The sequence below is a fragment of the Sinocyclocheilus grahami genome, unplaced genomic scaffold (assembly GCF_001515645.1).
Source record: "Sinocyclocheilus grahami isolate Dianchi unplaced genomic scaffold, SAMN03320097.WGS_v1.1 scaffold575.1, whole genome shotgun sequence".
NCBI classification, from domain to species: Eukaryota; Metazoa; Chordata; class Actinopteri; order Cypriniformes; family Cyprinidae; genus Sinocyclocheilus; species Sinocyclocheilus grahami.
The window spans coordinates 428,201-453,427 of NW_015505754.1; the positions used below are offsets into that span (position 1 = coordinate 428,201).

Genomic DNA, 25,227 nt, shown 5'->3' on the forward strand with positions numbered 1-25,227 from the left:
TTTTAATTCTGGAAAAAATATAGCATTTCTGTAGCTCAAACCAAAAAACATGGCACTAGCAATGACAAGGTTATGGGTTTGATTCCCAAAGAACGCATGAACTTATAAAACGTAATTCAACGCAAGTCAATGTGGAGAAAGTGTGTGTTTATATATTTAGGTACTCTATTGGACAGTTCCTATATATCTGCATTGGTAAGCTGCTAATTTGTGGAAAAAGTTCGATTTTCTTGCTTCTATTGAAGCACAAGATGCTGGAAGATTCTGAAATAATGCTGGATAACACGATCATCGGGCTTTGTTCATAACAATTTCAATTGTATTTGTCAAATTGTTACAGTGATAATTTGTCATTAAGTTTTTGAACTGAATTAGAAAAGACTGCAAAATAGACACATTTTCAATCGTGGTTAAACTTGTGGAGCCCCTTATGCGTGTTTCTCTGTGTGTTTATGTTAGAGTGATCGAGCGAGGTAGAGAAAGAGAGAGTTCGACTGACAGCATGAGGGTGAGCTTAATTCTCTGTTTGGTGTTTGATGATGTGTGACTGAAGAGGTGTGTGTGTGTGTGTGTGTGTGGAAAGAAAGAGACAGTTTGGTAGAATGTGACAGAAACCGATGAAAAAAAAAGGACCTAATTTTGTCTTCATATAAAACATATGCTGTACAATTTTCTTTGAAAACACAGGTTTTGTAGCTTCATAATACTAATGCTGGAAAAAAGGACACAAAAGCACCATAAAATGTAATAGAATCATAGAGTTGTATTATTGATTCAGTTAAATGAATGGATTTGTGAACTGAATCAACTGAATCATTGGAAAGATTTGACTCAAACGAATGATTCGTTCATGAATCTGACATCTCTGATTCTTTGATTTTCAGTAAAGGCATCACATTTCTGTTTGTTTCTCACACATCGTATGATTTCAGAAAACTAGCACACACGTCGCAAGGACTACTCTCATGAGTGTTTTGGTTGCTTTTGTGTCCTTTTTGATGCTTGACAGCTTCATTGTAATTGCATGGGAAGAGCATGATATAGTAACAGATGTGACGTGAAGCCTGTATGCATCTGAGCCAATTCCTAATCTATTTTTCATCACAATAATGATGCTTAATTTATCTGGCTTGCACTGTTTTTATCAAATTTATAAGTTGCGTATAGCATGCTTGTTATTTGAGGGTCCATCTGTACCATTGCAAAGGGGCCCGAGCAGAAAGAGCCGCATTGATATTCACATCACACACACACAGTGACAGGTCCTAAGAGAGGAGTTTTACTCTGGTTTCATGGTTCATTGCTCTTTGTAATGCTGTAGAAGTGTGATTCGGCTCAGATACACGCTAATGTCAAAATGTTTCTCATTAACTCTAAACAGCGTGCGGATCTCATCAGATTCCCTCCCGGCTGATCATATGTGTGTCGACCTGCGGATCCAAGCATCAGGAGAGTTTGAGAGTATCGAGTTTTATACTTTCTGTGTCTGTCTGGAACATGGCACATAGGATGCGGAACGGACTGTGACCTCTGATTCCTCCAGCAGTAGAGGTAGTGCGCTTTCTTTGTTTTAAAACAAGATAAATATCACAGTTTCGAAGAAATGTTTTACTGCTTTATGAATCTAGAAAAGCATCTGTGCACAGCAACATTATATTAAATGTTCTCATTCAAATCCCCCGGCCTCCAATGGCCCAAACTCCCAAAGAAAACATGAGGAATCTCAGCATGTGTTTACCAAGACAAAATTAACCCATCAAATAACAGCTGCAGTGTATTTCTGCATGCACGGCTTTCCTAAAATGGCTGAAACGTCTATAAATGAGCATTTCTAAACACACTTGCACAATCGTCAATATTATTGTTGCTCATTCCCTTAAATGTTTGCATCGTCCTGCAGCGTTTGTGCTCTAGAACCAAATAATTCCTCAAATCTTGGGTGTAATTGAGGAAAGATGTGTTGTTACTTTACTGGTAATCACCTGAAGGACCATAAAATGGGTGAAAAGACCGACAGATGCACATTGAAGCCAGATCTAGAGACTTGAGGGTGAACACTTTTGATTCGGGTCTGTGAGCAATCACTAGCAACCCTAGCGACTGCATAGCGACACACTAAAATCTAATTAGAACACCTTTGCAACTGCATAGCGATGTCATGGACTTCACACACATCAGAGTAGCATCATGACAGTGAATTTTACAAATGATTGCAAAACGTTTCAGCTGCAAAGTATTTAAAACTACCAAACAACTTATATAAAGTAGCTACATATATTTAACATTATTTAAAGGGGTCATATGATGTTGCTAAAAAGAACATTATTTTGTGTATTTGGTGTAATAAAATGTGTTTATGCGGTTTAAGGTTCAAAAAACACATTATTTTCCACATATTGTATTATTGTTTCTCCTCTGTAATTACGGATTATAATGACTTATACTGTCTTTTTACGCGTTGCTTCGCACCGCCTAAACATAAAACCATGTCTGCATGTGTGATCGGAGAAATGACAAACAACAAGCGCTACTCTACACTGCTCAAAACTCACATTTTAATCATCAGTGGCAAATCCTTTAATATAAAAAACGTAATTACAATCTGTGAGTCAGAACAGCCGGCATTGTAGTCGTGTTAGAACGAGCCGTTTTAGGTAGGCGTGGCTGACTCTTAACTTTTATAAAGAATATCTCTTTGGATTTGAGACTTTAGTCTTTGCAAATTTACAGATCTTCTTTATGCACCAAGAGCTTGTAACACTCCAAAGAGAAAGGAAAAATTGAAATCGCATCATATGACCCCTTTAACAGGTCACTGATGTCCCTTTTTAGTGTAGTATTTGATTTAGTGCTTTGAGTTTATCAATAACTACAGACCAACATTTGGTCCAAAACTATCTAGCCCCTATTGAGTGACAGTTGAATTTAGACTGAATACTGTACATAACTCTCTGTTTGTTTGTATTTAAATGTATTTTATTCATTTTTAAGTTTATTTTATTTATTACACATTTATTTATTTTATTTTAATTTTTGAAATGTATTTATTTATTTTTAAATGTATAATCAATTTTATTTATTTTTATTTTCACATTTTTATGTATTTATTTTTAAATGTAGTATTTTTAAATTTTTTTAAAGTTAAGCACCACTTTTCATTAACTATTTGTTGAAAAAAGTTTTTTTTAGGCCTTGTTTTTTTACCTTATTGTATTCAGTGCACTTCATTTGTATTATGGCATCATTGCAGTAACATAATTTTTTGAACATGGTCCTTTGAAGTACTAATATAAATCTTATGGTGTATAAATATAGTTGACATTTTGCGCCTTTCCATTTCCAGACACGCACTGCCGAGAATTGGTCCTGGGAAAGTCGTCTATCCACTGGACATTTTCTGGCCAGGTCGTCTTACCAAGATATCACACATACGCCAGTCTGAAGAGACGCTACAGCCATATTTGTTTATTTGACTTCCCCCTCTCTCTACCCATCCATCTGGATACGTTCCTTCCCTTCCCCATCCCACATTCATCATTCTCTCCCGTGACATCATGAAGAGTTTTTGGAACTTGCTTTCTCTGATTACTCTGTTTCATAAACTTCACTGGGCCTCCAGTCACAGTCTGAACCCATTCACCGGGCCTCAAGTGACACCGACAGACCCTTGCTATGACGAGACGGGCGTCGCCCGCCGATGTATCCCAGAGTTCATCAATGCAGCATTCGGCCAAGAGGTCATCGTGTCGAGCGCATGCGGCCGGCCGCCATCTCGCTCCTGCAGTATAGTGGAACGCGACGACCGTCCCGCTGTGCGCACGTGTCAGGTTTGCGATGCATCGGACCCTCGCCACGCCCACCCTGCCTCCTACCTCACCGACCTAAACTCTGCCCACAACCTCACCTGTTGGCAGTCGGAGAACCTGCAGGGCTCTCCGCTCAATGTGACGCTCACGCTGTCGCTCGGGAAGAAGTTCGAGATCACATATGTCAGCCTGCAGTTCTGTTCCCCGCGGCCCGAGTCCCTGGCCATCTATAAGAGCATGGACTACGGCCGCACTTGGACACCCTACCAGTTTTACTCGTCGCATTGCCGTCGCATGTACAACCGGCCCAACAAAGCAACGATCACCAAGCAGAACGAGCAGGAAGCTTTATGTACAGATGGACACACCGATCTCTACCCGCTTTCCGGCGGCCTTATCGCTTTTAGTACGCTGGACGGTCGCCCTTCAGGAAAGGACTTCGACTCAAGCCCTGTTCTGCAGGACTGGGTGACGGTCACTGACATTCGAGTGGTCTTCAGTCGCCCGCAACACCCTAGAGCACTGCCCATATCGGGACGCGAAAGCGAAGACCCTCTCGGGCCGCTCGGAACCCTGCCTACTTATTACTACGCGGTTGGTGACTTCCAAGTGGGTGGGAGGTGTAAATGTAACAGCCACGCCTCCAGGTGTGTGCGAGAGAAGGATGGGAAACTGGTGTGTGAATGCAAACACAACACAGAGGGTCCGGAGTGTGACCGCTGCAAACCGTTTCACTACGACCGGCCCTGGCAACGCGCGACAGCGAAAGAAGCCAACGAGTGCTTACGTAAGTTGCACACAGACTGGTGTGTTTTTTTAAAAAATGTGGTAGTTGTTCAATCTTCGTTAGCTGTTCCAAAACCTAGAGCCAGCTTTACTTGCAGCTTGTACCAGCGCAAAAACCTTAAAACACTTCTGTGACTGTAAGTCACACAGTGAAAAATTTGCGATGAAAAGGCGTGGATACATTTACTTTTGCAACTGATCTTATTGCATATGCATTTATAGAGTTTCCCTGTCAGATGCTAAATTTATGGGAGGAGAGTATTTAAATAAATCACACAACATGATTTACTAAGGTTTGCGGTAGTCAATTTACTAGTATTTGTGCTATTATTTAACTCCCAAAAAAGCATGTCTTAACCCATTTGCACTTGACACGGCTGCGGCTGTTGCTCATTTGCACTGCTCGTGGTAAATTGCGTTGATCGTTATGGAAATTTGCTGGCTGTTCTTGAATTTGCACATTGTCAGTAGATCACCTGTAGAACTTTCCAATCGCATCAGCACTTTTATGAGATTGTGGTATCACGCTTATGTGTCCTGTTTAGTAAATCTGGCCCCTAGTAAGCTGCCTTGATGATTACTGCCTACATATGTATCCTAAAGGCTCGTTCACAACAAGGATAACTACACTTATAAAGTTTAATAATCATTCCTATTCTATGAGAATAACGAAGTCCACACCACAGCTATAACGATAATGACACAGAGGAACGATTCAGAACGATTTTTCAAGTTGATAAAAACACTGACAGTTAAAGTGGCAGACGATAAAACAGCAGTGCATGCTTATAATGAACAGAATATTATCATGCAATGGTGTGGACGCTAATGTTGTCATCATATCTTTATAGTTATCATTCTTAGTTTGAAGGGCCTTAATTGCCAATGATTTGGACTATTCTTCATATGCAGCTTAGCAAAAATCTACCATCAAACTCAATTGAAATCAATGGTAGCATTTTACTAAACTATTGATGAAAATTCACAACACATACAAGTCTTGTGTAAAATACGCTAAATTGTGTATTATATTGAATTATATATTTTTTTCTACAATTCAGTATTGAATGAAATGTTATGCTAAATATCAGCAATTGTCACTGGGCCAACCAAATTACCAACCAAAAAACACAAAAAAACTGCTGTATGTTTATATTTTGCATTTCTCTCGAACTGTCCGCCATATTGAACTGACTTTTCACTGGAGCTTGTTGCAGTATATTCTGGAATTTTCTGAGAAAGATAAATCAAAATAAAGCGTCGAAAGCAGCATATTTATGCAGCATAGAGTTGCTGTCTAGGTAGGCAGCTCACTACATTTCAGAACAGAGCTACAGTACAGTGTGGTGTTATGAAATGATCGCTTGGCAAAAACGTGAAGGCTAATTCTCATCGCATCTCACATCTGAACTTGATTTATAAGCTTGAATTCGGGTGTATTAGTATTAATGCTGGATGCATTCCATTGAATATATACAGACTGACACACGAGTGCAGGACAGAGATGTGTGTTTGTGTATGTCTTGCAGTATGTTAATCTTTACATAAGCTTCTTCTCTTAGACCATGTCTGAAAAGCCCGCTCAGAGCCGAACTCTACTGACAGCAGCATGAGAGTACTAGGCCTATTTCACACGCGTGCGAAAGCAGCGTTTATTTATTTTGGCGGCCATATTAACACTGAATTCACATTGGCTGCTGAAGCAGAGCAGTGCCGTGTAGCAGAAACAGAAGTGTGAGCGTATTTTTGATGGCCATAGTGCACTAAACTGTGCAGAAAAGGTTTAAAATGCACCTATAAATTATTCAAAAAATATATATAATTCACATATTTATCAACACAGACTTTTTGCAATATAGGGTTTTTTGTAAAGCAACACAAACACTTTCTGCTCAGTGAATCTGACTTTGTAGCTACAGTTTATGTGTAAAAAAAAAAATCAGTTCATTTATGTTAAATATAATTTAGTTTAGTGTAAAAAGTTTATCACTAACTACAAACCAACATTTGGTCAAAAACTATATAACCCCTATAGAGTGACAGCCTAAGCTAAATTAAGCTCAATTTATTTAATCTAAATATGAAATTACCCATTCTGGGATAGTTTTGTTTTTAAATGTACTATTTTATTTTATTTTATGAAATGAATTTTTTTTTTTAAAAGCTTATTTAACTTTTTTATTTCCTGAAAGTTACTTTTACTGACCTGTAAAAAAATAAAGTATATAACTAAATAAATATACAGTATATATAATTTTTGGCTGTGTTTTGTACTGTACGTTCTTTTTTCTCTCTCTTTTTTAAGATGCATATACTTGCTACCTATGGTATCATTATTTAATACCATATATGATTGTTGTTGCTTTTTGCACACAGTCTCTTTGAAGTACTTTTCAAAGAAAAATGTAAAGTGCCATGGTTATCTGATACCATCAATGTACCAAAACATAACAGTAGTTTATATAAGGATTCTAGCAACTATCTGCAGATGTACATCGACCCATATGTTAAAGATCAGTAGCAGCTGCAGAAATGTATCTTATCTTATCTTATCAGACAGCAGTATAATTGCTCAACGAAAAATTAGCCGAATGGTGTAAATGTATTCATCTTTGTGTCAGGAGAGATATATTGTGTCCAAATGCTCAAGTTGGGCAGTCCTGACACGTCATTAGTATCACTAATGTCTCTCATAAATCTCTCTGCCCCGTCTAATTCTTCCTGTCCACTTGGTCTTTTTTCCCCGTGTGCTTCTCTGTACACGTCTCTGAGAGTTTGCAGATAGTTTATTTTTCTTTCTCTTAATGAAATGCAGAATTTGTTTGTCTCCTCTCACCTCTGGCTCTGTCTCTCCTCGTGCCATCTGCTGTGGTTTGGTGGCCCCGTCTCTGACTGACCCCCACTACACGCTCCACTCCCTCGTTTTCTCGCCTCGACACACGCCAAGGACTCCCGCCGATTTTGTGCCCGACCTGGCAGTGTTTGAGTGTGATCTCGTTAAAATCATCCCCCCATTCAGCTGAGAGAACAAGGACGGAGAGATTAGCAGAGTTATAGCAGACTAATGAGCGGCCGACCGCAAACAGAGGCTCTGACACTTAAATCAAACAGTTTGACTGTAGAAAATGTGTTTAACGATTGCCTCTATGAACAAATACTGTTGCTATGCAGTTGCTGGGGTGTTCTGGGTGGCTGTTAGTGTGGTTGCTGGGCTGATCTGTGTCAGTAGTGCTTTGCTATGCAGTTTCTTGCGTTTGAGTGTTTCTTTGTGGTTGCTAAGGTGTTCTGCCTGTGAGTTTATGTGTTGCTATGCAGTTGCCTTGCTCTTCTGAGTGGTTGTTAGTGTGTTGCTATGTGGTTGCTAGGGTTTTCTAAATGTCTGTTAGTGCATTGCTATGTGGTTGCTAAGGCTTTCCAAGTAGTTGTTACTACATTTCTATGCAGTTGTGTTCTAGCTGACTGTTAATGTGTTGCTATGCAGTTGATGGGGTGTTCTGTGTCATTAGCTCATTGCTATGCAGTTTCTAAGTGCTTGTCCGTGTGCTGCTAAGCGGTTGCTGGGGTGTTCTATGTTAGTGTTAGCTGTGCAGTTTCTAAGATGTTTTAGTTGAAAGGGTGTTGGCATGTGGTTGCTGGGCTGATCTATGCCATTATTGCGTTGCTATGCAGTTTCTAAGGTGTCCTAAATGGTCGTTGCAGTTACTGGGGTTCTCTAAGAGTGTATTAGTGTGTTGCTATGCAGTTTCTGGGGTGTTTTAGGTCAGTGTTAATGTGTTGCTATGCAGTTGCTGGGGTGTTTTAGGTCCGTGTTAATGCGTTGCTTTGCAGTTTCTGGGGTGTTTTAGGTCAGTGTTAATGCGTTGCTATACAGTTGCTGGGGTGTTCTTGGTGAGTGTTAATGTGTTGCTATGCAGTTGCTGGGGTGTTCTATGTTAGTGTTAGCTGTGCAGTTTCTAAGATGTTTTAGTTGAAAGGGTGTTGGTATGTGGTTGCTGGGCTGATCTATGTCATTATTGCGTTGCTATGCAGTTTCTAAGGTGTCCTAAATGGTCGTTGCAGTTACTGGGGTGTTCTAAGTGAGTGTTAGTGTGTTGCTATGCAGTTTCTGGGGTGTTTTAGGTCAGTGTTAATGTGTTGCTATGCAGTTTCTGGGGTGTTTTAGGTCAGTGTTAATGTGTTGCTATGCAGTTTCTGGGGTGTTTTAGGTCAGTGTTAATGTGTTGCTATGCAGTTGCTGGGGTGTTCTTGGTGAGAGTTGCCTGGGTGTTCTGGGTGGCTGTTGTGACTATGTGGTTGCTGGGCTGATCTGTGTCATTAGTGTGTTGGTATGCAGTTTCTAAGGTGTCCTAAATGGTCGTTGCAGTTACTGGGGTGTTCTAAGTGAGTGTTAGTGTGTTGCTATGCAGTTTCTGGGGTGTTTTAGGTCAGTGTTAATGTGTTGCTATGCAGTTGCTGGGGTGTTCTTGGTGAGAGTTGCCTGGGTGTTCTGGGTGGCTGTTGTGACTATGTGGTTGCTGGGCTGATCTGTGTCATTAGTGTGTTGGTATGCAGTTTCTAAGGTGTCCTAAATGGTCGTTGCAGTTACTGGGGTGTTCTAAGTGAGTGTTAGTGTGTTGCTATGCAGTTTCTGGGGTGTTTTAGGTCAGTGTTAATGTGTTGCTATGCAGTTGCTGGGGTGTTCTTGGTGAGAGTTGCCTGGGTGTTCTGGGTGGCTGTTGTGACTATGTGGTTGCTGGGCTGATCTGTGTCATTAGTGTGTTGGTATGCAGTTTCTAAGGTGTCCTAAATGGTCGTTGCAGTTACTGGGGTGTTCTAAGTGAGTGTTAGTGTGTTGCTATGCAGTTTCTGGGGTGTTTTAGGTCAGTGTTAATGTGTTGCTATGCAGTTGCTGGGGTGTTCTTGGTGAGAGTTGCCTGGGTGTTCTGGGTGGCTGTTGTGACTATGTGGTTGCTGGGCTGATCTGTGTCATTAGTGTGTTGGTATGCAGTTTCTAAGGTGTCCTAAATGGTCGTTGCAGTTACTGGGGTGTTCTAAGTGAGTGTTAGTGTGTTGCTATGCAGTTTCTGGGGTGTTTTAGGTCAGTGTTAATGTGTTGCTATGCAGTTGCTGGGGTGTTCTTGGTGAGAGTTGCCTGGGTGTTCTGGGTGGCTGTTGTGACTATGTGGTTGCTGGGCTGATCTGTGTCATTAGTGTGTTGGTATGCAGTTTCTAAGGTGTCCTAAATGGTCGTTGCAGTTACTGGGGTGTTCTAAGTGAGTGTTAGTGTGTTGCTATGCAGTTTCTGGGGTGTTTTAGGTCAGTGTTAATGTGTTGCTATGCAGTTGCTGGGGTGTTCTTGGTGAGAGTTGCCTGGGTGTTCTGGGTGGCTGTTGTGACTATGTGGTTGCTGGGCTGATCTGTGTCATTAGTGTGTTGGTATGCAGTTTCTAAGGTGTCCTAAATGGTCGTTGCAGTTACTGGGGTGTTCTAAGTGAGTGTTAGTGTGTTGCTATGCAGTTTCTGGGGTGTTTTAGGTCAGTGTTAATGTGTTGCTATGCAGTTGCTGGGGTGTTCTTGGTGAGAGTTGCCTGGGTGTTCTGGGTGGCTGTTGTGACTATGTGGTTGCTGGGCTGATCTGTGTCATTAGTGTGTTGGTATGCAGTTTCTAAGGTGTCCTAAATGGTCGTTGCAGTTACTGGGGTGTTCTAAGTGAGTGTTAGTGTGTTGCTATGCAGTTTCTGGGGTGTTTTAGGTCAGTGTTAATGTGTTGCTATGCAGTTGCTGGGGTGTTCTTGGTGAGAGTTGCCTGGGTGTTCTGGGTGGCTGTTGTGACTATGTGGTTGCTGGGCTGATCTGTGTCATTAGTGTGTTGGTATGCAGTTTCTAAGGTGTCCTAAATGGTCGTTGCAGTTACTGGGGTGTTCTAAGTGAGTGTTAGTGTGTTGCTATGCAGTTTCTGGGGTGTTTTAGGTCAGTGTTAATGTGTTGCTATGCAGTTGCTGGGGTGTTCTTGGTGAGAGTTGCCTGGGTGTTCTGGGTGGCTGTTGTGACTATGTGGTTGCTGGGCTGATCTGTGTCATTAGTGTGTTGGTATGCAGTTTCTAAGGTGTCCTAAATGGTCGTTGCAGTTACTGGGGTGTTCTAAGTGAGTGTTAGTGTGTTGCTATGCAGTTTCTGGGGTGTTTTAGGTCAGTGTTAATGTGTTGCTATGCAGTTGCTGGGGTGTTCTTGGTGAGAGTTGCCTGGGTGTTCTGGGTGGCTGTTGTGACTATGTGGTTGCTGGGCTGATCTGTGTCATTAGTGTGTTGGTATGCAGTTTCTAAGGTGTCCTAAATGGTCGTTGCAGTTACTGGGGTGTTCTAAGTGAGTGTTAGTGTGTTGCTATGCAGTTTCTGGGGTGTTTTAGGTCAGTGTTAATGTGTTGCTATGCAGTTGCTGGGGTGTTCTTGGTGAGAGTTGCCTGGGTGTTCTGGGTGGCTGTTGTGACTATGTGGTTGCTGGGCTGATCTGTGTCATTAGTGTGTTGGTATGCAGTTTCTAAGGTGTCCTAAATGGTCGTTGCAGTTACTGGGGTGTTCTAAGTGAGTGTTAGTGTGTTGCTATGCAGTTTCTGGGGTGTTTTAGGTCAGTGTTAATGTGTTGCTATGCAGTTGCTGGGGTGTTCTTGGTGAGAGTTGCCTGGGTGTTCTGGGTGGCTGTTGTGACTATGTGGTTGCTGGGCTGATCTGTGTCATTAGTGTGTTGGTATGCAGTTTCTAAGGTGTCCTAAATGGTCGTTGCAGTTACTGGGGTGTTCTAAGTGAGTGTTAGTGTGTTGCTATGCAGTTTCTGGGGTGTTTTAGGTCAGTGTTAATGCGTTGCTATACAGTTGCCGGAGTGTTCTTGGTGAGTGTTAATGTGTTGCTATGCAGTTGCTGGGGTGTTCTTGGTGAGAGTTGCCTGGGTGTTCTGGGTGGCTGTTGTGACTATGTGGTTGCTGGGCTGATCTGTGTCATTAGTGTGTTGGTATGCAGTTTCTAAGGTGTCCTAAGTGGTTGTCGCAGTTGCTGAGGTGTTCTAAGTGAGTGTTAGTGTGTTGCTATGCAGTTGCTGGGATGTTTTAGGTCAGTGTTAATTTGTTGATCTGCAGTTGCTGGGGTGTTCTATGCTAGTTTAGGTCAGTGTTAATGTGATGCTATACTTGCTGGATGGTTTTGAACATCTGAGCATCAGTGCATTGCTATGTGGCTGCTGGGGTGTTCTATGTTAGTGTTAGCTATGCAGTTTCTATGATGTTCAAAGTGGTAGTTAGTGCATTGATATACAGTTGTGGTTTATTTTCTGAGCAGCTGTTAGTGTGTTGCTATGTGGTTGCTGGACTGATCTTTGTTGTTAGTGCATTGCTATGCTAACTTGCTATTAACTTGTTATTTAAATGTTTTATGCAATGTTAAAATGACGGTAATTTTAATGATAAAATTATGTTTTTTTTTTCTTTCGTGTAATCGACTATTGTTTTCAGTGTCGACTAGTAGGAGCTGTTACCGTTTAGTCGACTAGTCGACTAGACCCGCACATCCCTAATTCTAAGTGGTAGTTAGTGCAGTTGCCAGGGTGTTATGAGTTGCTAGTAATGAGTTGCTATGCGGGTGCTGGTGTGTTCTAAGTGCTTGATTGTGTGTTGATATGCAGTTACTAAGGAGTTCTAAGTGGTTGTTAGTGAGTTGCTATGCGGTTGCTAGGGTAATATAATAAAGTGTGTGTGTATGTGTGTATATGTATGCCAGTCACGGCCACCTGCACAGGACACTGATAAAATGAGTACTAACCATATCCTCATTAAACATACACACAAGCCCACTTTTACTGCCTTAGATTTCCTATACGTCACAAACCAAAACATGCTGCTTCCGAGGATTAAAAAAACGCCACACAGAGCGTTAATGATATAAAGCTGTGACGCTGTAGAGAAACCCTGTAGAGATATGTTTATCTTCCTGTTTATTTGTTAGTCTGCCAACGATTATGTGTCTTGGAACTAGCTTGTCGTTTTGTTTCTTTGCGTGCTACGATTCAAAGGACACATTTGTCGAAGAACTTGTTAAAAAAATTGTTTGTGCTCTACTAAAACCAAAGCCATCTAGAAATTTGGACTGGATTTCTATTATTTCCTGTTCACTCCAGCAGTATCTAAACATTCTGAAAGATGCCTGTAAACCAAAAATACTAAATGCCACCTTTTATGTTTGGCTCGTCAAAACACATGTAACCAATTAAGTAAATTAATAAATAAAAGCACTCTCAGCGCCCTATTACTCCATTTTATGTGAGCGTAAGTATCATGACATTTCAAAACAAATATAAAGCATATAAAATGTAGCGTTTAGTCCGAGATCTCCAGCATGAAATAGCGGCGGCGTGTCTGTAACTCATCAACGTCGTAAGTCTTGCGCTATCGTCCTGTGCCAAACCTTCAGAGAAGAAACTTCCAGCTGTTGCCTGTTTCTGGGAGTTTGGAAGTGAGTCACTCTTCAGCAAGTGAAATGCCTGTTCAGTTGAATAGAAATGTAAAAGATTAAAAACATGTCCGCCAAGGGCCAAGATTGACTTGACTAATCGAACATTTTCCTGTTTTTTTGGATGTTTTGAAGCACCATCCTGTTGTGTTTTTGAAGCGCTTGCCAACGAACCTGGCAGGATTCGTACCGTGTTCTGGAGATTGTTACTCGTTTCACTGACAGTTGTTTTATTTATTTATTATTATCTGTCCTTTTCCCCCTCCTATAGCGACAGGGAGATTGTAGTGAATTGGTTCCTTCAGACATTTTATGTAAATCACTTTTTGCAAACCACTTGAAAAACATGAACATTTTTGTTCAGATGATCATCCGAATGAACTGATTCACTAAAATGAATCAGATTAACTGATTCATTTGAGGTCCTGCGTCGAAGACATTTTACACATGACTTTTTATGTGTTTTTTTTGTAGCTAAATATTATATATATATACAGTATATATATGAGGATCTCAACTGAGCATTAAACAAATCAGTTTACATTAAGTACAACCACTAAAAGATGACACACCACAAAGCATACCAAATTAGTTGTATTAAATGTAAATTGATTTGTTTAATGCTCTCACCCTAATAGAGATTCTCATTGTTTTTGTGCCAAATAAATACTGTTGTGTGTGCAAAAAATAAAGTTATTGGCCATTCAGAGAAATTAGCCGTTTCTTTTCAAGTAGCTTGTTTGTAATTTAAATTATGAGTAGCTTGTAGCTCGACCAGCTACAGTTTCAAAGCAGCTTCCCTGCCAAATTGCTGTTTTGACTACACCCAACTTGTGTTATGACTTTTCCCAATTTTCCTAACTCTTTTGGAATCCAAAATCACTCACTTTTCTCTCACAGGCAGAAAACAAAAGATCTGAACGGAGACGTGAGACCTCACGGCTCTTTCATGTGCGAACAATCTACGCAACAGGAAACGCCTAATCAATTAGAAACACCTGTGAGCCAAATGTTCTGATATTTATGCTCACATAAAACCACGGATGGAATTTTAAATGAGCTGTTATTCCTAGTTGATAAAACATATGCGTGTTAAAACGTACAGGTGATGTTCTGTGGAAGGTGTTATTCTGCGGTTTTGGTGCTTTTTATTAGCGGCATTCACTGAGACAAGCATCACTATCACTCTTGCGTATACTTTAGGTTAGAGATTTGAATTTCAATTTTAACCAAAAATGAAATTCTGTCATAATTTACTCACCCTCAAGTTGTTCCAAATCTGTCTGAATTTATTTCATGTGCTAAAACACAAAAGAAGATGCTTTGAAGAATGTGGGTAACCAAACAGTTGATGGTCCCCATTGACTTCAATAGTATTTTTTTCCCATACTATGGAAGTCAATGGGGACCAGCAAATGGTAACAGCAGTTAGTATATGTATATTGTTTGACTGTACAGCAATATTAGTATAATTACAATTAGTTTGTACAGTTAATTAATCATATTAATTTAGACATCATAATCCAAAACATATGTAGAGTTATACGTGTCTGTGTTCTAATTTTCACAACATTAACTGTAAGATGTATGGCGTTTACAGAAATATGTTTCTGGGTGTAGTTCTGTGCATACCTGTAGCGCACGCTCCATCAGACTAACGTTTCTGCTCTACATAAATTAATTTGGAGTTCTGGGTTTGCTCTAACCTCAGGTTAATAGGTTTGAGTGCTTTCAGCTGTGTTTGGAAAGCTCTTGTAATAGAGGAAGGGTGCCATTGAGAAAGACCCTTGGAACAACTTTAGATTAAGTACCACGCTCAAGGCACAAATGCAGCGCTGAGAGATAACAGCAAACCTGTGCTCGTTTCCAAAGCCTTCCCGCTCAAATCAGACCGCATCTGGATACGCCCTAGAAGGTGTTCACATTTAGACTGTATGCTTTAATAATTCAATCTCTGTCTTGTGCGTGTGACTGTGTAGTGCTTTATTTGGGTGTGAATATGTGTGCTCTTTTTGTCACACGTTTGGAATTTAATTTGGAGAAATGCACACACCCTGACAACACTCACAATCACACACATCGCCTGCAGACGTTTATCGAGCTGAATTTGCTGTAATCTCACCCTGTTGACTTTAGCCCTGAAACCCCCTGAAATTACACCCCCTTTTCGTGAGCCCCGTCACACACACACACACACACACACACACACACACACACACGCTCACACTCAAACAGAGCAGCAGATGGTGTGTGTGAGGGAATGGCCCGAGCAAGTTTCATTAACCACAGAATTCCATACAAATTGGCCCTGTAATAACACACACAGACACACACGCACACACACACACACACACAGACAAAGTTAAGCACTGAAATGAAACAGGTAGGCATTTCAAATATAAACCCTTTTACTTTTTAGAGCAGATATTTGAATATAATATTATATAATGTATATATATAAAATTCAGGATAAAGAGTGTTAATTCAGGATATTTGGGAATTTTGTACTCTCTATTGCAAAAACTGTTCCAGTTTACCTGATATATTTCTTTATTTAATTCTATAATAAATCATAAATGCAAATATATAATTTTGTCTTATTATATCTTATTGTATTATAAATATTATGTATATAAAATGTACATACAGTATGTACATATACAGTTTACACACACACACACACACACACACACATATATATATATAAATATACACAACTACATTTTGCTCTGGATCTATGAATGCTATATCTGTGAAGTCAACATGAAATCAAAATTGACCCTATACTTTTTAAATTCATGTTCCTAGTTTAATTGATGTGGTATATGGTATTTTTTTTTATTTATTTATTTTTTAATTTTCATCAAATTGCAGTAACCTTGGAATGACAAACTTGAATAACTCTGCTTTTGAAACAACATTCCTTTTTGGTTTATTTTAAGCAATATTAAAACAACTATTTAGTCCAACACTCTGAAAACTCTTTGAAATAAATCACATTAAACAAGTAAAATGGGTTGCAAACTTTGTTTCATGTTGACTTAAAAAATAAAGGTTCAGTATATATAAAGAACCTTTTTTTTGTGGCTGTATAGAGTTCTTGAGTTGCTGTATGGTTGTTTGGAGACTAGTAAAGTTTGTTTCATTACAGGTTCCTCAGATCAGTGTTTTGCTTTCTAGATTCTTTAAAGCACCAGAACACAGATGACTTACTTAAAATATATAAAACATTCCTTGTGAAGATCTAAAGCTTCTCCTGTAGTGTCAGACTGTAAAATCCTTTTACTGATATTGTATGTCTCAAACCGTTATCTTTTTGAGAAAAAACATCATATGCACATATGCGTGAGATGTAACTTCAATCGATAACATGTTCACCCTGTCTTTCTTTATAGCGTGTAATTGTAACCTGCACGCGCGGCGCTGTCGCTTTAACATGGAGTTGTATAAGCTCTCGGGCCGTAAGAGTGGAGGAGTGTGTATGAACTGCAGACACAATACCGCCGGACGCCACTGCCATTACTGCAAAGAGGGATTCTACAGAGACATGGGCAAACCCATCACACACCGCCGAGCCTGCAAAGGTATGACACTCATTATCTTTTACTGTTAGATCTACAGTTAACATCAGATATTTATAGAAGCCTGTTTCCACCACTGAATAAAAAATAAAAAAGGTAATTGCGACTTTTTATCTCACAATTCTGACTTTTTTCTTGCAATTCTGACTTTTTTTCTCGCAATTCTGACTTTTTTTCTCGCAATTCTGACATTTTTCTCATGAACTCACAATTCTAAAAAAATAAAGTCACAATTCTGAGAAATAGTCACAATTTTGAGAAATAGTCGCCATTGTGAGAAATAAAGTCGCAGTTGCGAGATATAAACTCACATTTGCAAGAAAAAAGTAAAAATGCGAGATTTAAACTCGTAATTCGGAGAAAAAAAGTCAGAATGGCTAGATATAAACTCAATTCTGAGAAATAAAGTCGCAATTTTGAGAAATAGTCGCCATTGTGAGAAATAAAGTCGCAGTTGCGAGATACAGCTAAACTCGCATTTGCAAGAAAAAAGTCAAATTGCGAGATTTAAACTCGTAATTCGGAGAAAAAAAGTCAGAATGGCTAGATATAAACTCAACTCTGAGAAATAAAGTCGCCATTGTGAGAAATAAAGTCAGACTTGCGAGATATTATTGCGACTTTATATCCTGTAATTCTGACTTTTTTTCTCGCAATTCTGACTTTTTTTCTCGCAATTCTGACTTTTTTTCTCACAATTCTGACATTTTTCTCATGAACTCACAATTCTAAAAAAATAGTCACAATTCTGAGAAATAAAGTCAGAATTGCGAGATATAAGCTCAATTCTGAGAAATAAAGTCGCAATTTTGAGAAATAGTCGCCATTGTGAGAAATAAAGTCGCAGTTGCGAGATATAGCTAAACTCGCATTTGCAAGAAAAAAGTCAAATTGCGAGATTTAAACTCGTAATTCGGAGAAAGAAAAGTCAGAATGGCTAGATATAAACTCAATTCGGAGAAATAGTCGCAATTTTGAGAAATAGTCGCCATTGTGAGAAATAAAGTCGCAGTTGCGAGATACAGCTAAACTCGCATTTGCAAGAAAAAAGTCAAATTGCGAGATTTAAACTCGTAATTCGGAGAAAAAAAAGTCAGAATGGCTAGATATAAACTCAATTCGGAGAAATAGTCGCAATTTTGAGAAATAGTCGCCATTGTGAAAAATAAAGTCAGACTTGCAAGATATTATTGTGAATTTATATCTCACAGTTCTGACTTTATAACATGCAATTGCGACTTTATATCCTGTAATTCTGACTTATTTTCCTCTCAATTGTGAGTTTATATCCCTCAATTCTGAGAAAAAAAATCAGAATTGTAAGCTGCAAACTCGCAATTGTAAGAAAACAAATCAGAATTGCTAGACATAAAGTCGCAATTACCTTTTTTTATTTTTTATCCAGTGGCGGAAACAGGCTTCCATAAATATTCATGTCTATATCTTCAAAAAGCGATTTTTGTTTTTATTCCTTCACCTCTAAACTCCAGTGAGTCAAAATTGTTTGTTGAATTGCAAAGTGATGCAAAAAATGAAGAAGTCGATCTCATTTACAGCAGCTGTGTGTCATTCAGCGCCCCTAGTGGCAACATGCGAAATTACAAAATGAATGACCGTTTCCAAGCAGATTTTCCCTTCCGCTATAAAAACAGGAAGTCCCAACCCAAACAATTTGGGACCACTCAAATAAACAGGACAATGTTTCTTATTGGTTAATGTGTAATGGGCTGCTGTCAGATCATTTTTTGCTGTTTACAGAACCAAGAGCTATAGTATACAAATAATTTGAAAAACTTTGAAATTCAAGTGTGATTTCTGAGGATATCTGTCAATTAATAGCGACATGTTATGTGTTGTGTTCCAAAAAGTACTTACACAAACCTTTATACATGATGGTATTGAGCAATAACATGGCGATTTTCGTACATTTATGTATTATTTTTGGGCAGTGTTGTTCATGTAGTGGGTTCATGTGTTTATTAAAAGCTAATAATTCATTAAATTATAAAAATTTACAATTTAAATAAATCATTATAATATATATTATACTTATAAATATTATATAATCAATAATAGTGTTGTTCATGTAGTGGGTTCATGTGTTTATTAAAAGCTAATTATTAAATCATAAAAATGTACAATTAAAAAAAATAATTATAATATATATTATACTTATAATTATGATATAATAAATAATTGTAAAATAAAAACAATTAACATAAAACACAATCAGCTATTTCATTTATTCACTTGCAAGCCATTTGACCATTAACCGTGAACATGCAAATGTGTTGTTAAATTAGTTGAAATATTAATTTGTGCATCTTCAAGTAAATATATTAACATGCAGGATGTGTTTATACATGGTTTTATAGCTTACTGCATTACATAAGAGTCACTTGTCTTTATTTTCTCACTGTGACTCAGTCATTTTTATGGTTTAAAAACATGCTGTTTATTTATGGGTGAAAAAATGTATTTATGTGTGTAAAATGTTTTATGCGCTGTTTTCCAGCTAGAAAACTTCCACCCAAAATCAGTAGCATATATATATATAAATATAAAAATAGAATACATGTCAATAAAACCACACCAGGACCGGTGTGCATTGGGAGCAGCCTGTACATGAAGCTCATATATCTGCTGCCGTCACACCGGAGTTTGAGAAAAATTGAAGTGTTTGGATAAAAGATGTCTTGTAAGTCGAGAATTTCTGGAAGGAAAAGTCAGTCCATAAGTAGAGGGGTTTCTGTAAGTTAAATTGCATGCAGCATAAAACGTCTGCTTCCTACGAAACTATCAATCAGTAATTCTGCTTTTGAGGCTGCTGGAAAAATTTGCAATTTCTGTGCCAAGAGTTGAAATTTATTCACCTGGATCAGTGATATGGTTTATATGTGCAATAATTAACAGTGTGAGTGTGTGTGTGTGTGTATGAAATATCATTGTTATTAGTGGCGTAGAGCCCTATGGGTTTCGGTGATGTGGAAAACGCAGATAGAATAACGGAATCCAGTCATAAAAATTGAATTTACAGTATAACACGGAATGTAATGGAATTTGGCAAATGCTGGATGAATATATCAAAAGTAGGACTATAAACTTAAATGGAAATATGGACTCGTGTCGTGTGAATATTAGCTCAAACTCAAAAGACTGATATTTAAAGATGTAGTCTGTAGTTCTGCGAGTCACATACGCACAGACTGAAAACTCTTCACAACAACTCGTCAAAATAAGTTTGTTTTAACTTGAAAAAATTATGAGAGAAATATAAAATAATAATATTGAAATTATTATTGCATTTTAACAGTACAGCTTTTTTGCAGCACTTGCCTGCCAGTTTGACAAAAAAAAAATGTATATACATTTTAGAAGATGGATTAAACTGTTAATGTTTTATGCCTTTATTTGACTACCACAGTTTTTGATAATAAATTAGTATAAAATCATTCATTCAGATTTAAACAAATATTTATTACTAAAAAAAAAAAAGAAACATTTCACAGGGCTGTTGTAAAAAATTGTCATAAATTATACAATTATCAAAGTCTTATGGGTTAAATTGATTAGATATGCTTTTTGATTATTAAAATTGAATGAAATCATTCAAATGTAATCCATAAAATTACAGAAAACACGGAATTTGGGAAAAATAATAAAAATAGATTTCTTAGGGCCCTAAAAATTTAATTTTTGTTAAACTTTTAATACATTTCTGTAAAATTGTAACACTAAAATTAAATTATTAACATTAAACCATAATCCAGAAAAAAATAAAACAAAACATTTTTTTTCCAGATTTATTAGGGCCCTAAAAATTTAAACTTTTATTAAATTCTAACACTAAAATTGAATTACTGAAATTAAAACAGAATCCAGAAAAATTCAAACGGAAAACAAACGGAATCCAGAAAAATTGGGAAGCAAGCAGACCACCTTAGCGTCACAAGCGTCTTATGTTTGCTTTCATAAATTGTAAAAGTCTAGTTGTTTCTGCTGCTCTCTGCTGGTTTGAAATGACCTCAATAGCATTTGGTTGAGTGTGCTGGTAACGAGAACCAGAGCTGCTCTTGCATAAGAGTGTTTGTGGTTTCCTGAACCTTTTTCAGTATGACATTTGTACTTGACTGAATGAATGTGTGTATGCACGTCAATCAGGTGCTCTTTTGTTGTGCTGTCAGTGTTAATTTGATAACGCCCATGTTGAGTGCTGAGACTCTTATCAGCGTTACTGTGATACAGCACCTGAGAATTCCTTAAATTCCACCTGCACACACACACACACACACACACACACACACACACACAGAGACAGATGAAGTCACAGCTCGATCTCTGGACCGTCCAGCTTCACCTGCAGCTGCCACAGCTGTTCAAACCTTCTGTGTGTGTGTGTGTGTGTTGAGAGTCTCGACACAGAGAGGAAACACACATTTTCGCATCAGTGCACATACACATGTAGACGCATGCTTAAACATTAGTATGGACAACACTAATACCATCATTATAATTATAAAACTGTTCACTTTTTTGCCCAAAATCCAGAGTTACTGGTGAATCGAATATAATATAAAATCAAATATAATTTTTTAAAAATCTTTATTTATTTACCTAATTTTATTTCAACATTTTCAAATATGTTACGCAGTATGAAACCATTTTCCATGCTGTGAATCTTTGTTTGTTGTTGTGGGAGACTTCGGTTACTATGTGTAATTCCTGTAATACAGCACCTAATTTAATATAATATTGAGCCATCTGACTTTAAATAAGATATAGCAGTGTGTGTGTGTGTGTGTGTGTGTGTGTACACGTGGTTACGGGAAGTGTGTGTAACAGATTGAGTGTCATGGCAATGTTTACGGGTCCAGACGGGGACTAAGGCCATTATTTGGACTTCCCTTCTGCCCCTGTGCCAGAGCTGATCCTCTCTCTCTCTCTCTCTCTCTCTCTCGCTCTCTCTCTCTCTCTCTCTCTCCAGCATGTGACTGCCATCCGGTGGGAGCTGCAGGTAAAACGTGTAACCAGACAACGGGTCAGTGCCCGTGTAAAGACGGGGTGACTGGCATCACATGCAACCGCTGTGCTAAAGGGTATCAGCAGAGCCGATCGCCCGTCGCCCCGTGCATTAGTGAGTGACACACACACACAGTTGTTTATCAGTCTACATGGAGATGTATTATTAACTTATATTTTTTATAAAAACAATGACTAATACTAACCCAAACTGACACCCGACCCTGACAGAAAAGTTTTTGCAATACAAAAAAAGCATTATTCACTTTATTTATTTATAATTTTTATGAATCAGGAGTCCCAAGGTACGAGTAAGCATGTATATTTTGCCATTGAGATTGTTATAGTTTTTATAAATATTTAGAATTGTATATATATATATTTTATTTAACTGTTATTTCTATATTTTCTGTTTATATATATATATATATATATATATATACACACACACACACACACACGTGTATATACTATATATATATATATATATATATATATAGTTTTTAGTCATTTTTATTTCAGTTTTAGTTATTTTAGTTTAAAAAGAGAATTGTTTGTAACTTGATGATTATTTTTTTTATTGAAATGTTTAATTTGTGATGAAAACAGTTTTTATAGTTTTAGTTTTAGTTAATGAACATAGAGAGAGAGAGAGAGAGAGAGAGCATTCACAACATGCATGGAAGACAAAATTGCAAACTGTATTGAGACATGAAGCAAATGTGAATTCATGGAGATTAAATCTATTTATAATTTATTTTATTTAATGTAATTTAACTTTATATTTTATTTTTTGTCTGGAAAGTAATTGCATTATGTCTGGTTGGCACACTTTGATAGATATGATGAACTTTTAGGGACAATTTTGTCTTCGAAGTATAGCTAAGTGAACATATGGTAAGCTACCACACATAGTAAGGCAGCAGGTGTGTTAATCGCAGTCTGTCAATCAAACACCTTCTCCACACCTGCACAATTAGATTTAAGTGCATTCATTTGGTGGATGCTTTTATCCAATTGTCTTACATTGTATTCACAGTCTACCATTGGTCAGTTCATGCATTTCTTGAGAATCAAACCATGACCTTTAGTGCCAAATGTACCATTTGAGCTACAGGAACGCACACTGACGTCATGCTGTACTGTGTCTTTCAGAAATCCCTGTTATAAAGCCGACGGCTGTGATCAGCACTACAGAGGAGCCTGCAGGTAGGTGCACAAACACACACAGACACATTCAGGACAGAGTTTAGAGACAGCCAGAGGAAGTAACGCTCACTTTTGTGTGGCGCTTCGCTCTGTAACACTGGTGGAACGGGGCGGAGAACTCGCAATCTGTCCTTGTCATGAGTGGAAGTGAAACAGAGGTGTGTGTGTGAAAGCAGAGAAGTGAAGGAATTGTGTGTGTTTTCAACAGCTCTTCTGGGTCAATGAACACTTCACACAGTGTGCCACATGAGCGCTACACACACACACACACACACACACACACACACACGCTAAAGTCATGCCAACTATTGCAAACACTCTAAAACACTCACAATACCCCGTTAAAAACACCAGGAAAGGCTTCCAACTAGCTTAACTAGCTTAAGCAGTTGCTAGTTGCATGCTAGTTGACCAGCATTTTCTAAATATGCTAAATAGTGTAGATATGCTGGTCCAGCAAAAACCAGCCTGAACCAGGATGGATAGATAGTTCATTTTTCAAATACAATGTTGAGTTTATGCTTGAGTTATTTTAGTGATTTAGACACGTTTTAGTGTGTTTTTAAAAGTGTATTCACAGTGCATTTTAATTGTAATAAAATTTAAATTTTAAAAATGACTGTTTACAGATTGTGACTCGTACTGTAAACCACTGAAGGGAAATCTCAAGATAAACATGAAGAAATACTGCAAAAAGGAATATGGTACAGTTCCTTTATCATTCATTCTGTTCTTTCCTTTCAGTCACTTTTTATTTAAGAAGCATTTGTTATGATTTAAAACTGAGCTTTTCGTTAAGCGTATATGTGGTGTATTGTTCTCGTGTGTGTGTGCGTGTGTGTAGCTGTCCAGGTCAGTGTGTTGGACATGGAGACCGTCGGCGATTGGGCCAAATTTGCCATCAGCCTGGTGTCTGTGTACAAGAGCCGTGGAGAACCGCTGAAGAGAGGCGATCACGTGCTGTGGGTCCATATGAAGGATCTGGCCTGCAAATGTCCGCGGATACACATGGGCAAACGCTTCCTCATCCTGGGCACGAGTGAGGGCGCCGCGAGCCCCGAACGCCCGGGACTGCTGGCCGACAAAAACAGCCTGGTCATTCAGTGGAGGGACATTTGGACTCGACGACTGCGCAAGTTCCAGCGCAAAGAGAAGAAAGGCAAGTGCAGCAAAGCATGATGGGATGGCAGGGAACTCTTTATTATTGACCACTGTCCTGTGGACGCGGGAGACTGCGAAAGCGAACTTTGCGTATTGTTGTTTCCAGTGCGTTATTTGATGTCATCCTGTTGGTCAGCCTTCTAAAGGGACCGCTAAAAAGACTGTTTCTAATCACACACCACTGAATCTCACACGCTGCAGTTTGACTGAGCTGCACACGGACTGATTCCATTTCCTCTCCAAGCCACAATTTAATCAATCAAATATGAAATATGTCCTCAAATTACAAATCAGGGGAACGATTGTGTCTGCATCTGGTTCGGTTCTTCTAGTCTTTGTGGCCTTCATCAGATGGTCACACTGGTGTTCACCACATGCTGCTCGCTTCAGTTCTGAAAACCTCAAAATCTTCATCATCATCATCCTCAGCCTGGATCATTTCACTTTTGAAGACCTTAAGCACGCTCATATCTTTGGGTTGTGTTGTACGTGTGGATTATTTGATATTGAAGGATCTAGTGCAGAATAGAGCGAATGTCCATTAGCATACAGAAGTGACTCGGCGCAAGTATGCAAATGCACGATTTGCTTGGCAAACATGGTTTCGTTGGGCATTTTTAACATGCTTTTTTGAGTTACTGTGGCAGAAACAAATGTCTGTCATTAAAGGAATATTTCACCCGATATTCAACCAAAATGAATATTTTGTCATTTACTCACTCTCATGTCGTTCCAAACCCATAGTATGTTATTCTATTCTGGGGAAAGCAAGACAAAAATGTCCCTCTTTTCCATATAAAAACAGTCTGTTAAGCTCCACAAGATGACAAAAAAGCACTGTCAAAGTAATCCGTTTAGAGACTGAATTAAATATGAGCAAAATTGAGAAGATTATTAGTGAATTACTTTTTTTTTAAAGGCTTCATATGGCTTCAGAAGACTTGTATTATAGTCCATAGGTGTTGTGTGGACTTCTTTTGTGTGTATATGTATGTGACAGCCAAAGTTTTCAAATATTCTCCTTTTGTTTTCCATGGAAAATACTAGTGTATGAGTTTTGAATGACATGAGGTGAGAAAGCTGGTAACAGTTGATACAATTTTGGTATCCTTCTTAAAGGGGTCATATGATGCTGCTAAAAAGAACATTATTTGGTGTAATGAAGTGTTTATGCGGTTTAAGGTTAAAAAA

General features: G+C 38.5%; 1 protein-coding gene across 1 annotated transcript; it reads left to right on the forward strand.

The window, feature by feature from the left end:
* The first annotated feature begins 1,328 nt into the window (after positions 1–1,328).
* Positions 1,329–24,733, forward strand: LOC107556665 (netrin-3-like). Its single transcript, XM_016239825.1, has 7 exons — positions 1,329–1,551; positions 3,344–4,593; positions 16,462–16,650; positions 21,632–21,781; positions 22,822–22,875; positions 23,505–23,579; positions 23,720–24,733. Exons 2-7 carry the CDS (start codon positions 3,555–3,557, stop codon positions 24,052–24,054), a joined length of 1,842 nt encoding a protein of 613 aa, XP_016095311.1. The 5' UTR covers positions 1,329–1,551; positions 3,344–3,554; the 3' UTR covers positions 24,055–24,733.
* The last annotated feature ends 494 nt before the right edge of the window (positions 24,734–25,227 follow it).